Source organism: Mizuhopecten yessoensis, unplaced genomic scaffold (assembly GCF_002113885.1).
Source record: "Mizuhopecten yessoensis strain PY_sf001 unplaced genomic scaffold, ASM211388v2 scaffold5875, whole genome shotgun sequence".
Lineage (NCBI taxonomy): Eukaryota > Metazoa > Mollusca > Bivalvia > Pectinida > Pectinidae > Mizuhopecten > Mizuhopecten yessoensis.
This window is the reverse complement of record NW_018406267.1, coordinates 249,110-273,458: the sequence shown is the minus strand read 5'-3', so window position 1 is coordinate 273,458 and position 24,349 is coordinate 249,110. Positions and strand designations below refer to the sequence as shown.

Below are 24,349 nucleotides of genomic sequence, written 5' to 3'. Positions count from 1 at the left end.
CCCAGATAGGTCTCTGGATCCGCCACTGGATCGGTGTATGTAATCACAATACCGATTCATGTTGTCTCGAGAGTTAATCAGAAATTGTGAAGAAAAGAATCCCTGACAAGTTGCAATGTCACTGATACCCACGTAAGGGAAATCGTCGGAGCGTGTTTCTCATTCTTACTTATATATGAGGCTTTATTAAGAACCATAATAATTATAAAGATTATAAAACAAAATTCGGATAAATTTGTTCTTGCTGGGCTTTTAAGCTTTCAAGAGCAAAAAACTTCTCTTGTAAAATTTGAGGGGCTAATCAACATGTTTCGTTATCATACATATAACATGTTACGTTTCTATGGAATCACATTTGACCTGCAGACTTGAAAGGAATGGCAAATTCTTTAAATAAAATATGTTTCTCCAAAGTTTCTGTCTCCTTAACTTTTCTTTAATTTTCACATGGTAACATGACTTTGACGATGAGTTCTGAATTTAAAAGTTCATTTTCAACATTGCGTGAGCCAACATTTAAGAGACAAACCGAAAAACTGTGGGTGTTTTTCAGATGTTCAATTAAAGGATAAGTGTTCCAAGGCGTTTAACATTACACGAGTCCTTTCTCATACTGATTGGGGAGCGGACCGTGAAATGCTTTCGCGCCTATACAGATCACTTATTCGAACAAAACTAGATTATGGTTCTATGGTATACGGGTCGGCGCCCAGTTCGTACCTGCAGATGCTAGACCCAATCCATGACCAAGAGCTACGTCTAGCCCTATGAGCTTTTCGAACAACACCTGTTAAAAGCCTGTTTGTGGAAGCGAATGAACCATCCCTTTATGACAGAAGGAAAAAGGTTGCCTTACAGTTTGCAGCTCAGTTAAAATCAAACCCTAAAATCCTGCTTTCGACCAAGTATTCAACCCAAAATACCAAAACATATTTACGCAAAACTCAAACCTCTGCCAAAATTTGGTATCCGCATTTCAAATTTCCTGCAAGAACTCAACATAAAGTTGATTGACATAGCTGAATTTAACATATCTGATGTTCCTCCGTGGACAATTATCTGATTTTAACTTTACATTACATGAGCGAGGGAATCAGGTGTTATGCCCGAAGAACACAAATCCTCCTTTCGGGAATGCATTTCGAATTACCCTTCTCATACACAACTTTACACCGATGGTTCCAAAGAAGGCGAGAAAGTTGCATCATCCTGCTGTACTGCTAATTCTTGCACTTCAGTTCGACTACCAGACGGCGCCTCCATCTTTTCTGCCGAAGCATGCGCCATTGGTTTGGCCCTCGACCATATCGATGAACACCGCATTAAAAAGGCAATCATTTGTTCAGACTCTCTATTTGTCCTACAGAGTTTACAGTTACGAGATCCTAAAAACACACTCGTACAAAATATTGCTCTTCGAATATCTCGTATCTTAAAAAGGTCTAAAATAACTCTCCTATGAATTCCTAGCCATGTCGGAATTAAAGGCAACGAATTTGTTGACAGGAAAGCAAAAAATGCATTAAATCTCTAACAAACAAATATCAAACTACCATATACAGATTTCGAACCTGTTATTCGTACAGCCATTCAAAATGAAAGGCAGCAACGTTGGTCTCTCGAGACCAGCAACATTTTTTTTAAAGTACAACCGAAATTTAAAACATTTATTCCAAGTCGGAAAGATCGTAGAGAGGAAGTTGTCCTCGCTCGGCTCCGTACTGGGCACACATATCCTACTCATTCGTACCTTTTAAAACGAGAAGATCCACCTTCATACCACGCATGTGACACTCCATTTACAGTAGAACATTTTTTAATAGAATGTTCCGATTTAAAACACATTCGTGATAACTACTTTCGAGTCCCTGATATGAAAACTCTTTTCAGTTCCGTGGACTCGAAGGCATTATTCAACTATTTGAAAGACATCGGTCTATTCTATAGACTCTGATGTCTTTTAACCCACCTTACTCTCTTTGACGTTATATATACCACATAGTCCATATCATCTAACTATTATTTCTTTTATTATTTTAACCCCCTTTTTATTTTTTATTATCTACACATATAATGCGAATGCTTTGAAAATGAACCATTTTATCTGATTTTATCTTCGCTTCACACATATTTGTTTAAAAATTAAATAAATTAATAAATCACCATGGCCCTAAATGACCACAGCCGTTGATGTGCCGTTAAACCCAAACAAAACAAAACTAACTAACAAACAAATGTTCAATTATATTAGGTCTTATTTCCGCGGCATCTTTTAAGAGGATCTGCCATGGTTGTGATGTCCCAGGTTGTGTATAACATCTTCCAGGAGGTTTCGTTTTCGATAACTGAGTGCATATGTTTTCCCTCTAAATGGGCGGATTGGTCGAGTGGTTAAGTTAACACTTCGGCCTTCCGCGCAGGCGACCGGGGTTCGATCCTCGGAGTCGTCGCACGCATGGAATATCAGAGAAAGTGTTTTTCTCCTGCCCACACAACTCTAACAACCCAGTTTGAATATAAAATGGTCTTGGGTGGATGTTGCGGTATCTGTGATGTAGCATTCAAATGAAGTGTCACTATAAAAGATGCCGTTGACGGTCCCACTACAAACAGAACACAATACATCTCCAGCACACACGTAGGCATACACACATAGGGAGATATTAGCCAGGTGACATAGGGCAAGTATTTAGCACCTGATAAGGCAGCTCCTGCGAATTCCTCAAAAATTGTATATCCTTATTGTATTAATTGTATATCTATGTACTGTAAAGTGCTTTAGAGTGGCTTATGTTAGGTAGATAGGACTCTATATCAAATGTTGTATGAACATCGTTTAAGGATGTACTCTTCTGAGGTTTCAATCACGTTCAAGTCTCGTTTTGATCTGGTGTAATGGGTTTTTGTAATGTTTAACAACTTATGATCAAGTTTATTAGCAAACACGCATCTGAAAAATATGTCAAAAAAATAGATCATACATTATTGATATTTTTTTTACGTATTTAGTGTAACTGAAGCACTTTTAACTTTTGACCCCGAAAAAAATAACACAAATGATAATGGGACAAAAAAAGAAGCACACTGACCCCCCATTTTTGTAGATGTTTTTGAAAGAGAAACACGTTTTCATTTAAATCATTAAATATTAAAAAAAGTTAAATACCAGAACTTTTTATATCAACCGTTTAATCTGTAAAAAAATGGTAAAAAATGAGTATTTTTTCATTAAAAATTAGGGGGTAGGGGTAGGGGTAACTAAAATCGGCTTTTGGAGTTAAAACAATAAAATTAAGAAATTTACTTCTATATTTTAAAAGAAAATAATATTTTCAACAATTCTACAAACATTTATACATATCTGATAACACACTTGGAAGAAATTGTATGAATTTGTTCTGCAAATGCTCAAAACCCCAAAAGTCACCTAAAATCACATGTTGTGGTAAATTGGTATCTTTGACCGATCATAGCACAAAAACGAGCACACGGACATATGTTTTTTTTTGCATTTTCTACTATGCCATTTACTCCTTTTTCCAAAAATCCATATAAGAAAAAAAGTTTAATACAGGAAATTTTTGACTTCTCAGAGGTGTACATCCTTAATCACACCAACCTATAGCTTCATACAAGAACGTGCGCATACGCGTTCTGGTTTTTTATATATATATATAATATATATATATATATATATATATATATTATATATGCAGTGTGAGGTTTGTATTACTGACTAAAAACGCAATAAATAAAATATTTTCGAGAGATTTACAAAAACAACTTTAAAATTTCGTTTGTAATTTGAAAAAAAATATCGTTCTAGGGTGAGGGTACCCAAAATGAGACACTTTTAATATATCTGATGCAGCATTTTTTATTTTGCAATAAAAATGAAAGGTACATATGTATTTTCAATCAAGATTGATAGTTTTATGCAGTTTTAGCAAATTTCATCAGCCTACCTTTTAAACATTGCTCGGAAAATCAATGGAAAGATTTTATTTAAAAAGATCCCGGGAAACTGTACGTTGCGACAAAATATATATCCTATCATATTTGTTAGCATGGGAAACTATATGATCAAACATATATTTTAGGGAATAAATGACTAAAATTTGTCAGAAATTGTCAAAACTTTTTTGAAATGACGAAAATCATTTTAAATACCGTCAGTTATTTTCATAAACTGACTTCTACTTCTACTTCTAAATGGTACTGACCAACTTAAACAATTTGAAGATAAAATGTCAGACGAGGAGTGAAACATGGAAAGAGATTGTTTTTAAAAGATACGAGATTGTCTAATTTGCGTTTGAAAGGTGACGGTAGAGGGCTGATTTGAATAATTCCGTTGTGGGGCTCGAAATAATGTCAGGTTGGATATTCCACTCGGGTATAGTTCGAGGAAGAATGATGCCTTTCTGGTCTGGGTTTTTGAGTGGGGAATTTGATACGAAAACTGGTGGTTTGTTCGGGATTTTCTAACCCAGTGTAGGGATTAATCTGTCTGATTTTACGATAGCGACTTTCTGGTTTACAATGTTATGAAGTATGGTCAGACGAGCATCTCTACGTCTATGTGCTAGAGGGCGCAGCTTTAGGTGGCCCAACATTTCTGACACACTGGAGGTACGATGGTTGTACCTGTGCTTATTGAGCACATACCGCGCTGCCCTTCGCTGGGCCATTTCCAACTTGTCAATATTTGTTTGGGTGTGTGATGAAGTGTTCTATTTTGGGTACTCGACCAGCTTGAAAATTTCTAGTGAATTTGACTCACTTTAATTAGATAAATAAAAAGATGTACGCGCTAAATGATTTTCAAGCAATACAGAAAAAGTTAAGGCATGCATTGTTTCATTTCGGTAAACAAAAAAACACTTTAAAAAGTGTCGAAGCCTTTAAAAGAAAACGATTTCCCCATATATCAATTAAAGAAAAGTCGATATATTCTTATTAAATACATGTTGTATGTGTACCAGGTGTGGAGACTTATCACAGATTTTTTTTAATGACGAAAATAAAAAAAAATCCAGTGCGCTCTAACACCGGAAGTAAAGAAAAATATAGACTTGCTAGAGTTCCGAAATTCTAAAACCTAAGTTAAATGTTTTAAAAATCTAAACAGACTTGTATATTGTTGTTTTTAGGAGTGTAGACGTATATTTTACATAAAAACTAATGCATTAGTTATTATCGCTTTGAAAACTCTTAAAATTGTATATGGAGCACGAACGGGTTACATTTACTAGCTCATTAAATCAGGGATAAGATTTATACAACTGAGACCTTGGAAACACACGAATGAAGATAAATATATACCTTCACGCATATTAAATAATATTTTTGTATAAATAACATAGAATATTGTCGTTCATGTCGTTTTAATTAACTTTGTTTACATTAAGAAAATCTCCCCTTCGATTTTCTAAAGGATTACTTCCGCATTCTCGGAATGCTTCGCGTTTATCCGCCTTTCAAGGAAAAATCGAATAAGTTCCTCATAGAAAATTAAATGAAAATGGCTACCGACGGCTTGCGAGTAGATAATCCACAGGATACCATAGAAGCACTTAGTCGGGAGGCCGAGATGCTGAAGAAAAGACTCGAAGATGAAAAACAAAAACTAAAAGACATCGACAGTATGATGCTTGTTTGCAATTATTCTCTAGAAATGCGAATGACCTTTGAATATCGAACCTCCTTTCCCAAGTTCATGTGTTTCCTGTCTGATGTTTTGACTGTCTGGTATGCAGTCAAGTCTGAAGTATATCCAGCAAATTAATCCATTAAACATGTGCCCACTTTTAGCACGTATTTTATTATTATAACTTAATGATGATGTTATCTGTCACCGGAGCATACTAAACTTCTTTTAACCTTTCGTCCCCACTTAGACGCAATCAGTTGGTCAGCTGTCACAGTTACACATAAGATAACACCGTTCAATCGCATGGCCTTGTTGTCAGTAAGGAAGAGCTAAGCCTCCCAATATACATTTACTTATCTTCCAGCCAGTATCAACAAGGCTCTGTGAACAACAGTAAACTTGTGTTGTAATTTCTATTTTGGGAGTGTATGAATCAATAATAGCAATACCATGATTGTATAATACACTCTTGATGCAGTATGTTGAACATCAGGACCCCTTATTTATCATGAAAGTTGATAAGTTTTTGACTCAGTGAAGAAATCACGATCACATACCTTTCAGGTGCAGACAGCAGTTCCCAATATGTGCATGGAATTGTGACATATTAAGGTACTAATAATACTAGTAATGTGAGTTTGGTCTTACTTTGCTGTGAATGCACCAGTGGAATGATATCTAGAAACAAGAAAACCAAGCATTGGCCACTCAAGTCCATCTGTATTGAAACATAATCTTCATAAATGAAAAATTGACATGAACGAGCTGTTACAGTGATTTTATTTTGCCTTTTTGTAGGAACAGCTGTTGTGAAGTTTAGAAAGGATGAACACTGGGTTTAAAACTATGAGTTACAATTAAGCTCATCATTGTTTGATTTTCTTCATGCAAAGTTAATGTCAGACTATTCTATACCTCTATCCCAAGATGCAGTTTTGAAATTGTAACAACTCAATCTCGTTAAAATGTGGTAAAGGAGTCTTGCCTTCTGCAACCACTAGCCCTCCACCACTAGGTTATAGGTTCAACACCTACGTGGGGCAGTCGCCAGGTACTGAACGTTAGTTGGTGTTTTTTCTCCGGGAACTTCGGCTTCTTCTACCACTAAAACCTGGCACATCCTTATCCGACCATAGCTGATAATAGGATTTAAAAGACAAACAAACCAAACATTCACTCTTAGTTCTACCGTTTTACTCTATGACAAAATGAGCTAAGATTGACCCCACCATTCCAAAACCATGGAATGCTTGATACAGATTTACCATAGCATGGATCATTCAGTGTTGAAATTTTTCCAGACAATTAATGTGCTCTGTATACTGTGACCATAAATAATTCCCTTAGAAAAAAATATTGAAATCACATTCTTCCTTTTAATCAAATTTCATCGTTATGGAATTTTATTTCAATTAATGTACAGTACCAGTAATGCTGCACATTTCCATTGATGTTGTTATCACTTATAGAGCATTGGATTTACTTCATTGAAAGAAGTTAAGCTCAAAAGTTTATTTCAGTGTATATTATTTTTGCAGTGTGCAGGGCCACGATGAATATAGAAAACACTGGTATAAGCAATTTTGTCATGAAGCAAAGGAAGATGTTGAAAGGACACCATGGGAAGGTGTTATGTATGAACTGGTCGACTGACAAACGTCGTATAGTGAGCTCTTCACAGGTAAGCTGTTACATAGGGGTACAACAGACCACCATTAAAAAAAGTCTGAAAGTCTACCACATCAAATTAGGGCTGCAGTGATATTTCGTGTGATGATATATTGCGATATTTTAAATACTGTACGATGCGCAATATTTTTTGGGAGGATATATTATGATACACCTACAATATTTCTTGGATTTTGTCGTTTCTGAATTAAAATCATATCCCTTTCAATACGGTGATTGAAAGCTTCAACTCAACATGCACGTCAAAAGACGTGAATTGTGTGAAACTTTAAAGTCATGCCCATTTTGGACCAAGTCTATTTCCTGTTGTAATATTGCCATTAAAACTTTGCAACATAACTTTTCTCTTTGCTTCTACTGTTACTATATGTATTGTGACCATATCATTGTGATACATATCATATCGTGACCACAGCATTGTGATACGTATCGTATCGTCATGTTGATGCATTGTTGCAGCCCTATTTCAGGTTTGTTTGTTTAGAGACACTAATGTTATATATGCATGTAGCCATTTTGTAGGTGAAATAAAAATTCAAAATAATACCTATTTAATGCAAAGATAAAATATTTGTATTCAGTATATTTGTAATTGCATATCTTTAATATTGCTACTACATAAGAGCGATATTGAGATGTATTTTAATTAGATTGTATTACATTTGTATTATTTGCTGTCATTCCTTCCAACTGTCTGTCTTTTCCTTCAGGATGGTAAAATGCTGGTATGGGATGCCTTCACAACAAATAAGGTGAGATTGTATAAAAAAGAAATGTATTTTGACATTTTACGTATAAGGTATACAGGGGTGTACAGGTTCATTAGCCTGGTAACAATACTTTTAAGTTCGTTTAAGACAAATCAACATTGGGCAAATCTTTTTGAAAGAACAAAGGCGGAGGATCCAGTGATATGCAAATATTGCGTTTCATAGTGATATGACAGCCAAACATTAATTACTTATTGTACTAGTGATATATTATTAGATATAGGTAGATATAGCTAAAACGTTATCCCTTTACCGAAAATCTGTTACAGAACATGTGTTTTTCAATTTAATATCCATCTGAGCAGCTCAAGGTCCTGTATGTCTGGAAATTTTGTTTAAATCAAGGTCACATATATGTATGTATGCATCGAAATTCTGAAGGTGTGTACTATTCCAAGAGACATGTCACAGTCCCATTTCTGTGAATCTTGTATATAGATTTACACCACGATTTATTGTAGTAAGTATTAATATGTCCTTCTTCTAGTAGTCGATAACTGTTATCATCAAAGCCTGATTATATTTCCAGGAGCATGCGGTTACCATGCCGACGACATGGGTGATGGCGTGTTCGTTTGGTCCTTCAGGAGAGGTTGTAGCGTGTGGGTAGGTACACCTGTAATGTTTACAAGTTTAAAACTGCATGTTGTAACCTGGTGTCCATTGACTCGCAACATTGAAATGGAAGCAAGATATTTGCTGTACATTTAGATTACAGTATATATCCTGCAATAGGCCCAGGGTGTCAACACATAGTCTCTGTTTCAAAGTTGGGGATGTACATAATAGGCCTACAAGACAATACAATAGCATGTGATTGCATTGTAACCGATCTGCAATAGATTTGGATGGGCTTATTACCAGGTATGGGCTTATTACCAGGTATGGGCCTATTACCAGGTATGGGCTTATTGCTGGAAAATCTTTTGCTTGTTTTGATTCCAAATTAATAGGAACACTGTGTCAGGATCGTAACGGCACAGACAGTGATGATTCTCCGTAATCTTATAACTCACAATTGATTTGATCAGTTGATACTCTGGCAGTGCTGTTTTAAGGTTATCTTCACGTATTCTGTTTTGAACGCTTCAAGTGGCACAGAAATATTCTTTAATAAACGAACACACTTGGAGGGAAACTGTGCTGACCTTATGTTCAGAGCTAAAATGCACCTGTTATTGTGGTCGGGTTTACTCAGCTGAACCAGATACGTGAAAATCAGTCTAGGTTGTAACATTGAAGGGAAATAAAACTTACAGGAATTTTTATCAATCTATGTGTTTGACATTACAGAGGTCTAGACAACAAGTGCACAGTTTATCCGGTGAGAGAAGATGACCCCGCGGCCAAGAAGAAGGCAGTAGCTACACACACGAGCTATCTCTCTTGCTGTACATTTACAACCTCAGATAAACAGGTATGTGGTTATCCGTATACTGCAAGTCCAAACATTATTGATTGATAATTTTACTTGATTGATCATTTAGGTACAGTAAGTTAAAAAAAAATGATAACTCTCCCTATTTAGGAAGGAGTTCCCTGATTCTAGACCCTTAGATTTAATATTTCGAACAGGTGAATTTGTCAAACTATTCTAGACCGGTATTCTAAGATCTAATGATTTCATCTGAAAGAACTCTCAAAAGATGTCATTTTAAAGAGTTATATTATCTCTAGGGGGTATATACACACATTTATTTATGTTTTCAGTTTTGAGCATGTGGAATCTCCCCAATGGGAATTTCAAAAGGTTGCCAAGTATAATATTCCTGGGCTCTATTAAAATCAGAACATGTGATTTTCTTGGTTCTAAAAATCAACTTAGATTATTAATTAGTTCAAGTTAATGATGAGACATTTTCTTTGACTGTCAGGTCAAATATAAAACACCTGGGGCCTGGTCGTTTATGCAGAACAACCGGTTTGTCTATTTTTAAATGTAACAATTTCAGGTATAAATCCTGGCGGACCTGCAAATGTTTATGCAGGCCTTGCAAGGCTTTGTCGAGGCTCGCCTGAAATCAGCATCACATTACTAGGTCCAGCCTTATTACATAAACGAACAACTGTGGTCCGACCGGTTCAACTGTTTAAATGAAAACAGCCCTGTTGATTGAAGCAGACTGTAATGTCCCTTGTTTGACAGCCCTATGTTGTTGCAGATTTTAACAGGAAGTGGCGACAGTACTTGTGCATTGTGGGATGTTGAGAGTGGTCAGCTGATCCAGAGCTTCCATGGTCACGCAGGAGATGTGATGAGTATTGACCTATCACCCTCGGAAACTGGCAATCTATTTATATCAGGGGTGAGTATAAAACAAATTTTCGTCCCTTTGTGAGAAAACACAATGTCGAATTCTCCGTGAATAATTTGTTAATGTTTATATGTTTCCTTATAGATGGGCAATAAATAATCTATACTGGAATAGAAAAAATACACAACAAGGCTTTTAAATATCAAAGAATATCATGATCATGTAAGGGAAAATAACATTTTATCCAATGAGATCTTCTGTTATGTGGATGAAGTATAACAGTATATACATTTTAAAACTTCAATAATTCAGCTGTTTCAACTGACGGCAAGCAATTTAATAATGAATTATTTTGCATGTTTGATATTTGCCATGGCCGATTTTTTACTGGCGGACTGTTTTGTGTTAACAGGGCTGTGATAAGGCAGCCATGGTGTGGGACATGAGATCTGGCGAATGCGTACAGATGTTTGAAGGACACGACTCGGACATCAACAGCGTCCGTTTTTACCCGAGTGGCGACGCATTTGCAACAGGATCGGATGATGCAACAGTGAGCAATTTCTCGATGTCTCAAACAGATTCAATATTAACCACAAAGTATCGACAGTGTATTACCACATTTATCCGACAATAAACCCATGCCTGGTAATAAGCCCACTCATATCTGTACAGAGACAGTTAAAATGCCAATAAATGTCATTTTTCATTGTCTAATAATAACAACCCCCACCACAGCACAAAAAGTTGACTTGATTATATATGGAGTGTACAGTAAATGTGTTGGGGAAGTTCATAATGATAGAGTTTTGACTGTGTATAGCTATATAATTGAATAACATACCCTTTCTCTCAAATGAAACTTTTATAATGAAACGGTGCGTTCTCAGAAAAAACATCAATTTAGAAAACTTGAATTTTTCAGTGTCGCCTGTTTGACCTGCGAGCTGACAGAGAGGTGAACTGTTACAAGAAAGATAGTCTAATAAATGGCTGTAACTCTGTCGACTTTTCCATTAGTGGTAAGTACGCACTTCTAGCTGGAGAAATTTCACATTGTCAATTAAGTGACCCCATATCATTTCAATTCCAATTGGGGGAACCAAACCTTGCCGGGTTTTGGTGAGGGGTGAGTGCACTATTTACCACACAATCTGACCACCAAACCTTGCCAGTTTTGGTGAGGGGTGAGTGCACTAATTACAACTCAATCTGACCACCAATCCTTGCCTGTTTTGGTGAGGGGTGAGTGTACTATTTACCACACAATCTAACCACCAATCCTTGCCGGTTTTGGTGAGTGGTGAGTGCACTAATTACAACTCAATCTGACCACCAATCCTTGCCTGTTTTGGTGAGGGGTGAGTGTACTATTTACCACACAATCTGACCACCAATCCTTGCCTGTTTTGGTGAGGGTTGAGTGTACTATTTACCACACAATCTGACCACCAATCCTTGCCTGTTTTGGTGAGGGGTGAGTGTACTATTTACCACACAATCTGACCACCAATCCTTGCCTGTTTTGGTGAGGGGTGAGTGTACTATTTACCACACAATCTAACCCCCAATCCTTGCCGGTTTTGGTGAGTGGTGAGTGCACTAATTACAACTCAATCTGACTACCAAACCTTGCCAGTTTTGGTGAGGGGTGAGGGCACTAATTACAACTCAATCTGACCACCAAACCTCGCCTGTTTTGGTGAGGGGTGAGTGCACTAATTACAACCCAATCTGACCACCAAACCTTGCCTGTTTTGGTGAGGGGTGCGTGCACTAATTACAACTCAATCTGACCACCAATCCTTGCCTGTTTTGGTGAGGGGTGAGTGTACTATTTACCACACAATCTGACCACCAATCCTTGCCTGTTTTGGTGAGGGTTGAGTGTACTATTTACCACACAATCTGACCACCAATCCTTGCCAGTTTTGGTGAGGGGTGAGTGCACTATTTACAACACAATCTGACCACCAATCCTTTTATATATCAATCTATTCAACATGATATAGAATATTAAAACTGTTTGTTGTTGACAGGTCGACTTCTATTTGGTGGCTACAACGATTACACAGTGAATGTCTGGGATGTATTAAAGGGAAACCGAGTGACGATATTGTATGCACATGAAAACCGAGTTAGCTGTCTCGGAGTCTCACCTGATGGCACTGCTCTATGTACCGGGAGCTGGGATTACTCGTTAAAGGTATATCAACCGGCATTGTCGTATAATTAGGACGGTATCTATATGGCATGACCTTTAGAACATGATGTATACAACTTGACCAACATAACCTGATGTGAGGAATATAACTTGACCTATATAACATAACATGATGTATATAACTTGACCTATATAACCTGATGTGAGGAATATAACTTGACCTATATAACATAACATGATGTATATAACTTGACCTATATAACATGATGTGAGGTATATAACTTATATAACATTATGTGTATGACCTGACCTACCTAACATGAAGTACATTGCACATGACCTGACCTACATAACATGATGTATATGACCTGACCTACATAACATGATGAATATGACCTGACCTACATAACATGGTATATATGACCTGACCTATATAATATGATGTACATTACGTCACCTATATAACATGGTGTATATGACCTGACCTATATAATATGATGTACATTACGTCACCTATATAACATGATGTACATGGCCTGACCTTTATAACATAAAGTACATTTTACATGACCTGACCTATATAACATGATATATATGACTTGACCTATATAAGATGATGTTTAAGACTTGACTTGCTCCACCAATAGTTTGTTAAGTCCTTATTGCCATTCAGAAATGGTATATTACAGATATCTTATTGTAGAATTGAACTAAGTTGAGTATCATAATAAGGAAGCCTACAACCTTATGTAGAATTGAACTAAGTTGAGTATCATAATAAGGACGCCTACAACTTTATGTCATTTGTTGTTGTTTTTTCAGATATGGGCTTAGACATTTCTTTCATACAAGATTTGATGGTGCATCCATGTTGAATCTCTGGCCGTACCCATTGATCAGTCCTCAATTCTCGCTCTGCGGTAGAAATAACCAAATTGCAACTGTCTACCGTCGCTCCGATGGTACTTATGTCGAGGATTGTGTAGAGGCATCAGTCTAATGTTGATGGTATTTGATGCCAAATAATTGACAACCATCATTGTTCTAACATCAACTCATTCACCCCTGAAGACACATTTGAACTCTTCCAATTCAAAGCTTGGAATAGTTCATCATGAAATTTCAGGGGTAGATGCATAAGTTTTTGATGAGGAATTGAGGACCATCTATGTACAAACACACCGAAAGTCTACAGGTACAAATAAGTCAATAAGCAGGTGTGGATAGAATTAACCCTTCCCTCACATTGAACCCATCATCTGTGTCCTTTGACCCCATAATCTGTACCTTTTAACCCCATGACCTTTGCCCTTTTAAATAACCACTACCCTTCCTTTCTGATGGCCCACCATTCAATATTTTATTTTTTTCAAATTTATACCTTGATCACCAAGTTTTTCTGTATAAGACGTTATATACAAGCATTTCACGAGTGTGTGTTTTGTGATTTTGACTTTTGTAAACAAGTTATTCACCTGGTATGATACAACTCATCTTGTGACCTTGAACTTTATAAGAAATATAAAATTCTCAACGATTTTTTTTTTTTTAAGGAGTCATGTGATTATGGCATTTGTAACTAGAGAGTTGGAAGATTTGTTTGTTATTTTGAAGCAGTTCAAGTGTAATAAACTTGAATAATTTTGCAAAGTTTTAAATTGAATGCTTGTATTGACCTTGGTATTCGGATGATCTCCATACCTGTCAGAATTCAAAACAGTCTTTTTACAGTTCTGGTACAGGTAATAGAACCACTCCAGTGCGAGTTTGACGTTGTGAAGGTCGGAGTACCTCTGATTTATTCTATACAGGTTTATAAGTTGTAAAATCTTTTAAATGAGGGGTTTATATCTGTCTTAATGTTTTTTTCTCTTTTTTTTTTATTATCTCAATAGACTGTTCAACAGGTGTTGAATAACGAGTTATATTTCTGACCTTGACCTATATGTTTGGGATCATAGACAGTTGTTATTAGAGAGTGCCCCCTGACCTTTTCTTATAAAAGATCACATTCATTGTTGATGATTCACAGATGTTGTATTACGTTCAAAGTAAACAGAAACTGAAGTTTTTGCTATACTGTACTTGGTTTGATATTCCATAGCTATCTGGTATCACTATAGTGTATAAGTAATCTGTATAGCTAAGTATTACATTTAGAATTTACATCCTTCTGTAATGATTGCCAGTTCTACTGGACAGGTATATTAGAATTTAACTGTGACATGATATTTCTTTAGAATGTGACGTTCACAACTTTCTGATGACAAAATGTCTGTCATAAATGCACATCATTAAGTTTAAAAATAACAGAGCTAAAAACGTAAACAGAGGCAAACAGTTAAACAGGTAATACAAGGGATATTCGCAATTCTCTAAAAATAAAAAAGTTTATGAAAATTATGTTTAGGAATATGTTGCCGTACATACTTTACTCGTATATTTTGTTAAGAGTTCCCTCCTTTGTTCGTTTTGCTTGTGAATTTTCTTTTTAAAGTTATCTCCCTTACATATTTTATCAGTGATTTGTGTTAAATTATCTCCCTTACACTTTTTACTGGTAATTTATTTTAGAATTATCTTCCTTTAAACAAGGATTTTCTCACACACTGAGTATTTTTAATCATGTGTTAAGTCAACATTATGTTTCATCACAACTTTATCCACCAAAAAAGATAACAAACACAAATATGAACTGGTTTTCATAATAAAAATTGACATGATTTTTCCTTTTGAACTCTTTTATAAAAGAGATTCATATTTTGGTAAAGTAGCATATTTCCTTAATATAAGTGTGATAGGCTTGCGTCTTCAGCTTTATAGCCTTAATTTACTTTTGACAATATGAATGATTTATAACACTGTAGCATAATAGTCATTCCAGTTTTGAAAATGCATAATTAATGAAAGAAAATACGTTTGACTTCTTGGAAATGTTGAACAACCATTTGGTTATTTTTTAATGTAAGAAGGAGTTATTTGAGCATTCACTTAATCAATATCAGAATGCTTACTGGTGATGCCATCTTGGTTAGCACATCTTTATTCTCCACACTTATTAATGATTCCAATCTTCATTGAAATATGCTTGAATTTTACTGTTTTCTAGTCGCCAATATAACTGTGATTTCTAGTCAGATCTGATGGGTTTTTTTGTTACAGAAATATTTTAGTTTACATAGTATTTTATCTTTAATACTGGTGCTGATTCAAGGCTTGTTTTAACAGATTTAATCATTTCCAGTTTAACATTTATCTGTCTCTATTTTGATTTTACTTTTACTTTGTCTTTTATCAGTTTTGATACTTTTACCTGTGTAGATATTTTTAATCATTTAGAATTCTTTATGTAAATGCAGATATTTTTACTAATGCCTTAGGTAACTTTAACGTTTGTTCAAATTTTGTAGGTAGAGTGGTCAGTATATATATAAATAATCAAGAAGTTTGATAGAATGACATTTGTATCACTAAGAAATCCTTTGATGGACATAAATAGTTAGTGTTTTAATAGGGTATATCAGTATTATAAAAACGATACCGGAAGTAGTGTGCTGTTAATTACGATGACAAACAGTTTCAGTCCATAGAGTATGTTCTATTCCGTAAAGTCTCCTACTGAGTCTATAACTACTTGTAAAAGACCTAAGTTTGAAGAATTGAAAATTAAATATGATTCCATATTCACGTAAAATCAGAAAACGTGATATTGGTAACACCTGTCCCGTCATCGTCTAGATCAGGAACGGGATATACTGTAAAAAAAACCTTTTATTTATAAATCCAAAGATTCAATGTTGAAGATTTTTTGCTTGTTAAATTTTTGAGTTTTTTGGAATATATTTGTTTTTAACTTATTCCAATGATAATATTAATTCTGTAAGATCATATTTTCATTGAAACTGAAGTACCGGAGGACAGAAAGTTGTTCTGTAAAGTGAGAGACAATATTTTACAGTACTTTGGCCAGTCAATTTCATTTTTAATTGCCATATTACCATATTTATCCAACAATAAACCCATGCCTGTTAATAAGCCCACCCAGATCTATTGCGGTTCAGTAGAAATTTCAACAAATGCTATTTACCTTTCCCGTAATAAGCCCACCCAGATATATTGCGGTTCAGTAGAAATTTCAACAAATGCTATTTCACTTTCCTGTAATAAGCCCACTCCCTACTTTGAGTCAGAGATTATGTGTTGGTCCCCTGGGCTTATTGCAGGATAAATACGGTAGTATGTAACGGGGTGTAACCAAGGCCTCCATTAAGGCCTCCATTCCCTGTAGCTGAGTCGGTAACAGGTGACATGATCGTTCATCACTGTAACAAATCATGAAGCAAATCATCATTGAATACTTGCAGATTATTTTCGTCGCCGTGCACATGTCATTCATCAGAAACGAGTGTGTAAATGGTCGTCTAACGATGACATCACACGCAAAAGTACAACGTTCTCACAAGTCCCTTCACATAGTCCTCAACACATGTGTAATAAGTGTGACAGTTATATGGTACAGTGTATTCACACATCAATAGTATTACATTTATCAGATGTTGTAACTTTGTACAGTGTATTATAATACTGTATTTGTCTCATTAATGTATTACTTGTCATGTGAAATCTCCAAGTCTTTCATGGTGGAAAGCATGGTACAGTTTTTAAATGAATTTTCAGATTGTTTTTATATTTATCAGACTTTTCTAGCAGCCTGAGTTATAGTGAATATATAAATTTTGAGGATTAGAGGTGAATGGTGATCAATGGTAAATAAATGAAAAAGATATATTCAGTTATATTTCATCCAGTCAGCAAGAAATATGGCAGTCATGTTTTAGAATTGACAATAAAACCTGTCTAACATGGCCTCTGTCTTTTCTAACATCCTGTCAAATCTGTCCCATAGTCTTATTCTTCAAGTATGGTTATATTTTCTAAATATGATACAAAGATAATGATATCATTTTAAGGTCTAGTTTAGATATTACTTAAGGTAGAGAGTTCCATTGATTTAATGCATCTCCAACAAAGAAGAGTTCCAATTTGTTTAGCACTTTTTCTTAGTCTGATTTATTTACCAGCTTACTTTAAGAAATAGTTATACATAAAACAGGTCTATACTATAACATTTCTTTTTCACAAAAATAACTTCAGTGGATTTCATCCCTAGGCCTCTCGATTCCACTACCTATAGCCAGGATATTTGTTAAGTTAATATTTCTCTGCAATATCACTGAGAACAATTTCAAAATGCCCTTAACCTATGATTGTCTTTATAGGAATGTGAGATAACAATATAAATTTAACATGAAAATAACTATAAAAGGTCTGAAAACAGTAGAAAATAGATTGAACTCTAAACCTTAATGTTACAACTTGATTTTTTATGATTCAAAACTTATTTATTTTTCACTTTTCATCATAGAATGGTGTTACTTATACAATGTATATTTCCTATAAAATTAATACTCTTTTATAATCCTTAGGAAATCCAAATTTCTTGATATATTGTGGTTGTTGAAATCGAAACAAAAATTACTGATCTTATTTTCTCTCTGAGGAAACACCTTATGAGTCGGATAAAATATGGTCCCATGTAGTGAATAGGTCAGTGTAATGTTATTATGCTACCATGTTCTTGTAAATATTTTTAATATTAATAAAATCATGTTTGCAAAATATATACATCGCTTATAACATTTTAAGGGGGAAAATGGTAAATTTTTGACTCCAATGTTGTCGGGTATGTTAGTAATCAATGACTTTTCTATAATTTTACCGCAACATTACGTGGATGAGCATGTGATATGTTTATTTTATACTCTGCTTCATAAGTCTGTGTAATTGCAAAAAATCTGTATGTGTCTACACCACGTTTCACCATCTGATGATGTTGATGATTGTAAGTATACACAAGTAAAATGTACAAAGTGACTTGTCATGGCTTGAGCACAAATAGTATACTTATTAACTCCTAAAGATATCAACATTTTGCCTATCTATTGGCTTGAACATTTTACACATCGACTAATAAAGTGTTGCTTAACTCATTCACCCCTGAATTTTCATAATGAACTATTCCAACCTTTGAATTGGAAGGGTTCAAATGTGTCTAAAGGGGTGAATGAGTTCAGGATATCCATACCACTGCCAAACACTATTACAGTGTACTGGGAATGACAAACTTGTTGCTGGCATGGCATTAGGTTTGTGATTGCTCTTACATGTACCAACTAAGCTACATAATAAGTGATTGGCCCCTGGCCCAAGACAGTACCAAAACGAAACTAAGGGGAGGTAGCTATGTACGGAAAAACTACAGTGGAATTCACAGTGTTTTACATTAAGTAGGACGGGTTTCCTTAAATTTTTGGGCTGCAGTAACTTTAAAAACTTGAATTTCTAATGTTTATATATAAAACACTTTCTTCAAAAGGTTGAATGATGATGTATACATTTGGTATTAAAGCAGGTATGTGCCTATATTTGTTCTCTGTACGTGTACAACAATTTCTGTAAACAAAATAACACATGGTTGTTACATGTAACCCCTGTCTTACCAAGGGTGGTGATAAAATCTACATTGTAAATGAAGTGATGATTTCACAGCATCTAAATTTCGGAATCCATTTTAGTTTTCAATGGAATTCACTGAAGGTCTAGCCCTAATGCTTTGTGATGTTATATAATTATGGACAGATATGTCAATATCCCATTTCATAATCCCCTGTTTTAACCCTTTCACCCCTAGGTAACTAGAGTAGACTCTTCCATGCATTCATCTGGATGAGTCCATTATGGTCTACAGTGAAAGGGTTAAAACTTTGGTCTGTGTAATGGCACGACCACTCAAAAAATATCATTTTACATCTTGGATATAGCTGTCCAATGGTTTATAAATTACATTAAAATGTTTGAGTCATGGGAGCGTGAAATGTTGATAGCTGTCATTATGCATGGTCCTGACTGAAATCAGTAGAACCCTGTGTAGTGCTGTAATTATAGTTGTTCACTAGAAGTGTAAATGTTCTATATACAGAAAGTTCGTATCAATCAACAATGTATTCGCACTTTTCCTCAGTGATTCACCTGACTAGGTGTAATTCTTGTTATGGAACCAAATTGTCTCCCCTATTTTGTAATGGTACATAATTATACAATTGTAATGCGTAGGTGTGTTTAATTTTTTCGTGTGAGCTCTTGCATAATATTTAACATGATGAAACTAAAATGACTGAATATCATTAAGTGTGTGATAATTGTGACGTTTGATAATCTCACCTAGATATTAGCACAGTTTCTGGTACGTATACAACAATGAACCTAGATGTTAGCACAGTTTCTGGTACGTATATGACAGTGGACCAGCGATAATGTAGCCACCTTTATTCCCTTAAAAATGGTTAATGGATTGATGACTCAGATTTTTCTTTTTTTATTAAACAAAGTATAACCTCTCTATGGTCTGGCTGGATGGTGGAGAATCCTGGTAAATAATGGCTGGATTAGCGAGCTTGACTAAACCAAAATATACCTGCTCTGAGTAATACGATCAAAATAAATTCAAAATTGTACTTACACAGGTATTTTCTTGTTAAGTATATCAATCAATACTCTTTACTTACACATAGTGGATATCTAGAATATATTGCAATAATTGTATTTTAGGAGAGGAATCGTTGCTGGTTAACCCTTTCACCACTGTAGACCATAATGGACTCATCCATATCAATGCATGGTAGAGTCTACTAAAGTTACATAGGGAGGAAAGGGTTAAGGCTTTGTTTACATATCGGAAATATGTGGAAAAATATATCTTCAACAAAATATTTATTTGATGCATATAGAACTGATAATACTAAATGATGAACATAGGGACCAAGATTTCAACATTTAACCATTAAATCACTTCCTGGCCACACTTATATGTGGCAGTATAGGGGTTTGAAGTTGTACAATAATTAAAGTTGACAGAACCAAACAATTTCAAGTTTTAATAATGAACAAATGTATATCACATACTGTCTCACAGCTTGTTATTCTAACAGTGACTCCACCCACTTTTTGCATCCATATATGCACTAAATATAATAAGTGACTCGTAGAAGCTGGAGTGGAGACAGTTAAAATAAAATCCCTGTTGTCTCATACATATTTCATGTACTCATTCTTGTAGTTATATTAATGTGTACAGCTTTTATTTTATATATATAGCATGTTAAAAAAAATAATGTTTAAGGATGTATAGACTCTTTTTCTGTATTGTTTATTCTTTTTATGACCTCTGTACAATTTTTTAAAAGCCTGGTATGGTTAAACATGGCACATACTTTCAGATATGCTATGACAAAAAACATGTATGCCAAACTTTTAAAGCATTTGTTTTAATAGCTTATTAGACCAGAATACCCATATGAGCTTACTCAGTGATGTCACTCTCCTGAGCTTACTAAGTGATGTCACTCTCCTGAGCTAATTTCATGTTGTCACTCATGAGCTTATACATTACGCTATGTTGTCACTAAGTATGAGCTTACACCATGTTGTAATTCATATGAGCTTACACCTTGTTGTCACAAAGTATGAGCTTACACCTTGTTGTCACAAAGTATGAGCTTACACCATGTTGTAACTCATCTGAGCTTACTCCATGTTGTAATTCATATGAGCTTACATCATGTTGTAATTCATCTGAGCTTACACCACGTTGTAATTCATCTGAGCTTACACCACGTTGTAATTCATCTGAGCTTACTCCATGTTGTATTTCATCTGAGCTTACTCCATGTTGTAATTCATATGAGCTTACATCATGTTGTAATTCATCTGAGCTTACACCATGTTGTAATTCATATGAGCTTACATCATGTTGTAATTCATCTGAGCTTACTCGATGTAATTCATCTGAGCTTACTCCATGTTGTATTTCATCTGAGCTTACTCCATGTTGTAATTCATATGAGCTTACATCATGTTGTAATTCATCTGAGCTTACTCCATGTTGTATTTCATCTGAGCTTACTCCATGTTGTATTTCATCTGAGCTTACTCCATGTTGTATTTCATCTGAGCTTACTCCATGTTGTAATTCATCGGAGCTTACTCCATGTTGTAATTCATATGAGCTTACACCATGTTGTAATTCATCTTAGCTTACACCACGTTGTAATTCATCTGAGCTTACTCCTTGTTGTCACTAAGTATGAGCTTACACCATGTTGTAACTCATCTGAGCTTACTCCATGTTGTATTTCATCTGAGCTTACTCCATGTTGTATTTCATCTGAGCTTACTCCATGTTGTAATTCATATGAGCTTACATCATGTTGTAATTCATCTGAGCTTACTCGATGTAATTCATCTGAGCTTACTCCATGTTGTAATTCATATGAGCTTACATCATGTTGTAATTCATCTGAGCTTACACCACGTTGTAATTCATCTGAGCTTACTCCTTGTTGTCACTAAGTATGAGCTTACACCATGTTGTAATTCATATGAGCTTACACCTTGTTGTCACAAAGTATGAGCTTACACCATGTTGTCACTTAGTATGAACTTACACCATGTTGTAATTCATCTGATTTTACACCTTGTTGTCACTAAGTATGAACTTACCCCATGTTGTCACTTAGTATGAGCTTACACCATGTGGTAATTCATCTGAGCTTACACCATGGTGTAATTCATCTGAGCTTACTCCATGTTGTAATTCATATGAGCTTACACCATGTTGTAATTCATATGAGCTTACATCATGTTGTAATTCATCTGAGCTTACTCGATGTAATTCATCTGAGCTTACTCCATGTTGTATTTCATCTGAGCTTACTCCATGTTGTATTTCATCTGAGCTTACTCCATGTTGTAATTCATATGAGCTTACATCATGTTGTAATTCATCTGAGCTTACTCGATGTAATTCATCTGAGCTTACTCCATGTTGTAATTCATCTGACATTACACCATGTTGTAATTCATCTGAACTTACTCCATGTTGTAATTCATCTGGGCTTCCACCATGTTGTAATTCATCTGAGCTTACTCCTTGTTGTCACTAAGTATGAGCTTACACTATGTTGTAATTCATCTGAGCTTAGACCTTGTTGTAATTCATCTGAGCTTACACCTTTTTGTCACAAAGTATGAGCTTACACCTTGTTGTCACAAAGTATGAGCTTACACCTTGTTGTCACAAAGTATGAGCTTACACCTTGTTGTCACAAAGTATGAGCTTACACCATGTTGTAACTCATCTGAGCTTACTCCATGTTGTATTTCATCTGAGCTTACTCCATGTTGTAATTCATATGAGCTTACACCATGTTGTAATTCATATGAGCTTACACCTTGTTGTCACAAAGTATGAGCTTACACCATGTTGTAACTCATCTGAGCTTACACCATCTTGTAACTCATCTGAGCTTACTCCATGTTGTAATTCATCTGAGCTTACTCCATGTAATTCATCTGAGCTTACTCCATGCTGTCACTCATATGAGCTTACTCAATGTTGTCACAGAGAAAGTGTGTTACTCCATGTTGTAACTCAAATGAGCTTTTTGCTTATTGTCGCTAATATAATTTGACAACATGTTGTTATTCATATGAGCTTACTCCATGTTATCAATCATATGAGCTTGCTTCATTGTCACTCATACAAGCTTACTCTATGAGGTTACTCCATGTGTTACTGGTGTGAGCTCGCTCTATGTTGTCACAGCTATGAGCTTACTCAATGCTGTAACTTATGTGCTTACTTCATGTTGATGCTCACGAGTTTACTCCATGCTGCCATTCTTGAATCTACTTCCTGTTGATGCTCATGAGCTTGCTCTGTTCTGCCACTCATATAAGCCTCATGTTCTTACTCATATGAGCTTACTCCATCTTCTAGCTTATGTGAGCTTCCTCCATGTTGTCACACATATGAGCTTTTCATGTTTTCATTCATGAGCTTATGGTATTTTGTCAATCATACAAGCTTCAACTCAATGTTGTCACTCAAAAGAGCTTATTCTGTATGCATGACAAATCTTGCAAATCTGAGGGAACGGAAATTAGGAAATAGCAACTCTCTGAATTGATCAAGCAGCAAATGATGCATGTATTATATACAGTATTTGATATAAAAAAAAAACATGTTTGAATTGTTTTTACTGTAACCTTTCTGCTTTGAACTCTCTTGTATAATTATCTGTGTGTATATGTGAGGCAGTGTCCATTACTATATTGTAGGTACCATGTTTGGACCTCCTCATGACCCCTAGATTTGAGTTTTTTACACCGTATGTACAGCGTGTATTAGTGGTGGTGTTGACACTGCTCTGAAGCATTGGTATTAGTTCCTTTCTAGTGCAATAGTATTCTTGGTGGAGTGTGCAATATATTGGAGTGCTTCTTTGATAATCAACACAAGATATATTTTGCAGACAATTAAATGCAGCAAAAAAAAAGTACCAATTAATATTTGTTTTTATTCATATGAACATCTGAATATATTTGTTATATAGACAGTACATGTTAAATAAAATATTACAAACACAGCTACGTCTTTTGGACTTTTGATTTATCTATGGTGAGATTAGTTGACGGGTGGCATAATGGACAACGCACCTGCCTTTCACCAAGATGGCCGGGGTGCAATTCCCTGATCGGACGTGAAAAGGCATCAATTCACCGGCCTGACCACATGGGTTTTCTCCAGGTACTCCAGTTTCCTCCCACATTAAGACACCCCCCGGTGCGCTAACATCTGGGCCAACAAGAGTGATAAATAGAAGTTGAAATAACTTGTTTAATAACTGTTGTAAAATAA

General features: G+C 35.3%; 1 protein-coding gene and 1 long non-coding RNA gene across 3 annotated transcripts; one reads left to right on the top strand and one right to left on the bottom strand.

The window, feature by feature from the left end:
* Positions 1–5,490: 5,490 nt before the first annotated feature.
* Positions 5,491–15,064, top strand: LOC110451188 (guanine nucleotide-binding protein subunit beta-5-like). Its single transcript, XM_021499065.1, has 10 exons — positions 5,491–5,645; positions 7,192–7,334; positions 8,053–8,094; positions 8,642–8,718; positions 9,406–9,529; positions 10,275–10,418; positions 10,780–10,920; positions 11,293–11,389; positions 12,407–12,573; positions 13,354–15,064. Exons 1-10 carry the CDS (start codon positions 5,519–5,521, stop codon positions 13,363–13,365), a joined length of 1,074 nt encoding a protein of 357 aa, XP_021354740.1. The 5' UTR covers positions 5,491–5,518; the 3' UTR covers positions 13,366–15,064.
* LOC110451190 lies at positions 14,391–24,082 on the bottom strand. 2 transcript variants are annotated; one of them, XR_002463046.1, is made up of 3 exons: positions 22,717–24,082; positions 22,634–22,660; positions 14,391–21,097 (listed from the first exon to the last, which is right to left on the bottom strand). It is a non-coding gene; the product is annotated as an uncharacterized LOC110451190 (long non-coding RNA). The 2 variants fall into 2 exon arrangements; XR_002463045.1 differs by having other exon boundaries at positions 22,745–24,082.
* Positions 24,083–24,349: the final 267 nt, after the last annotated feature.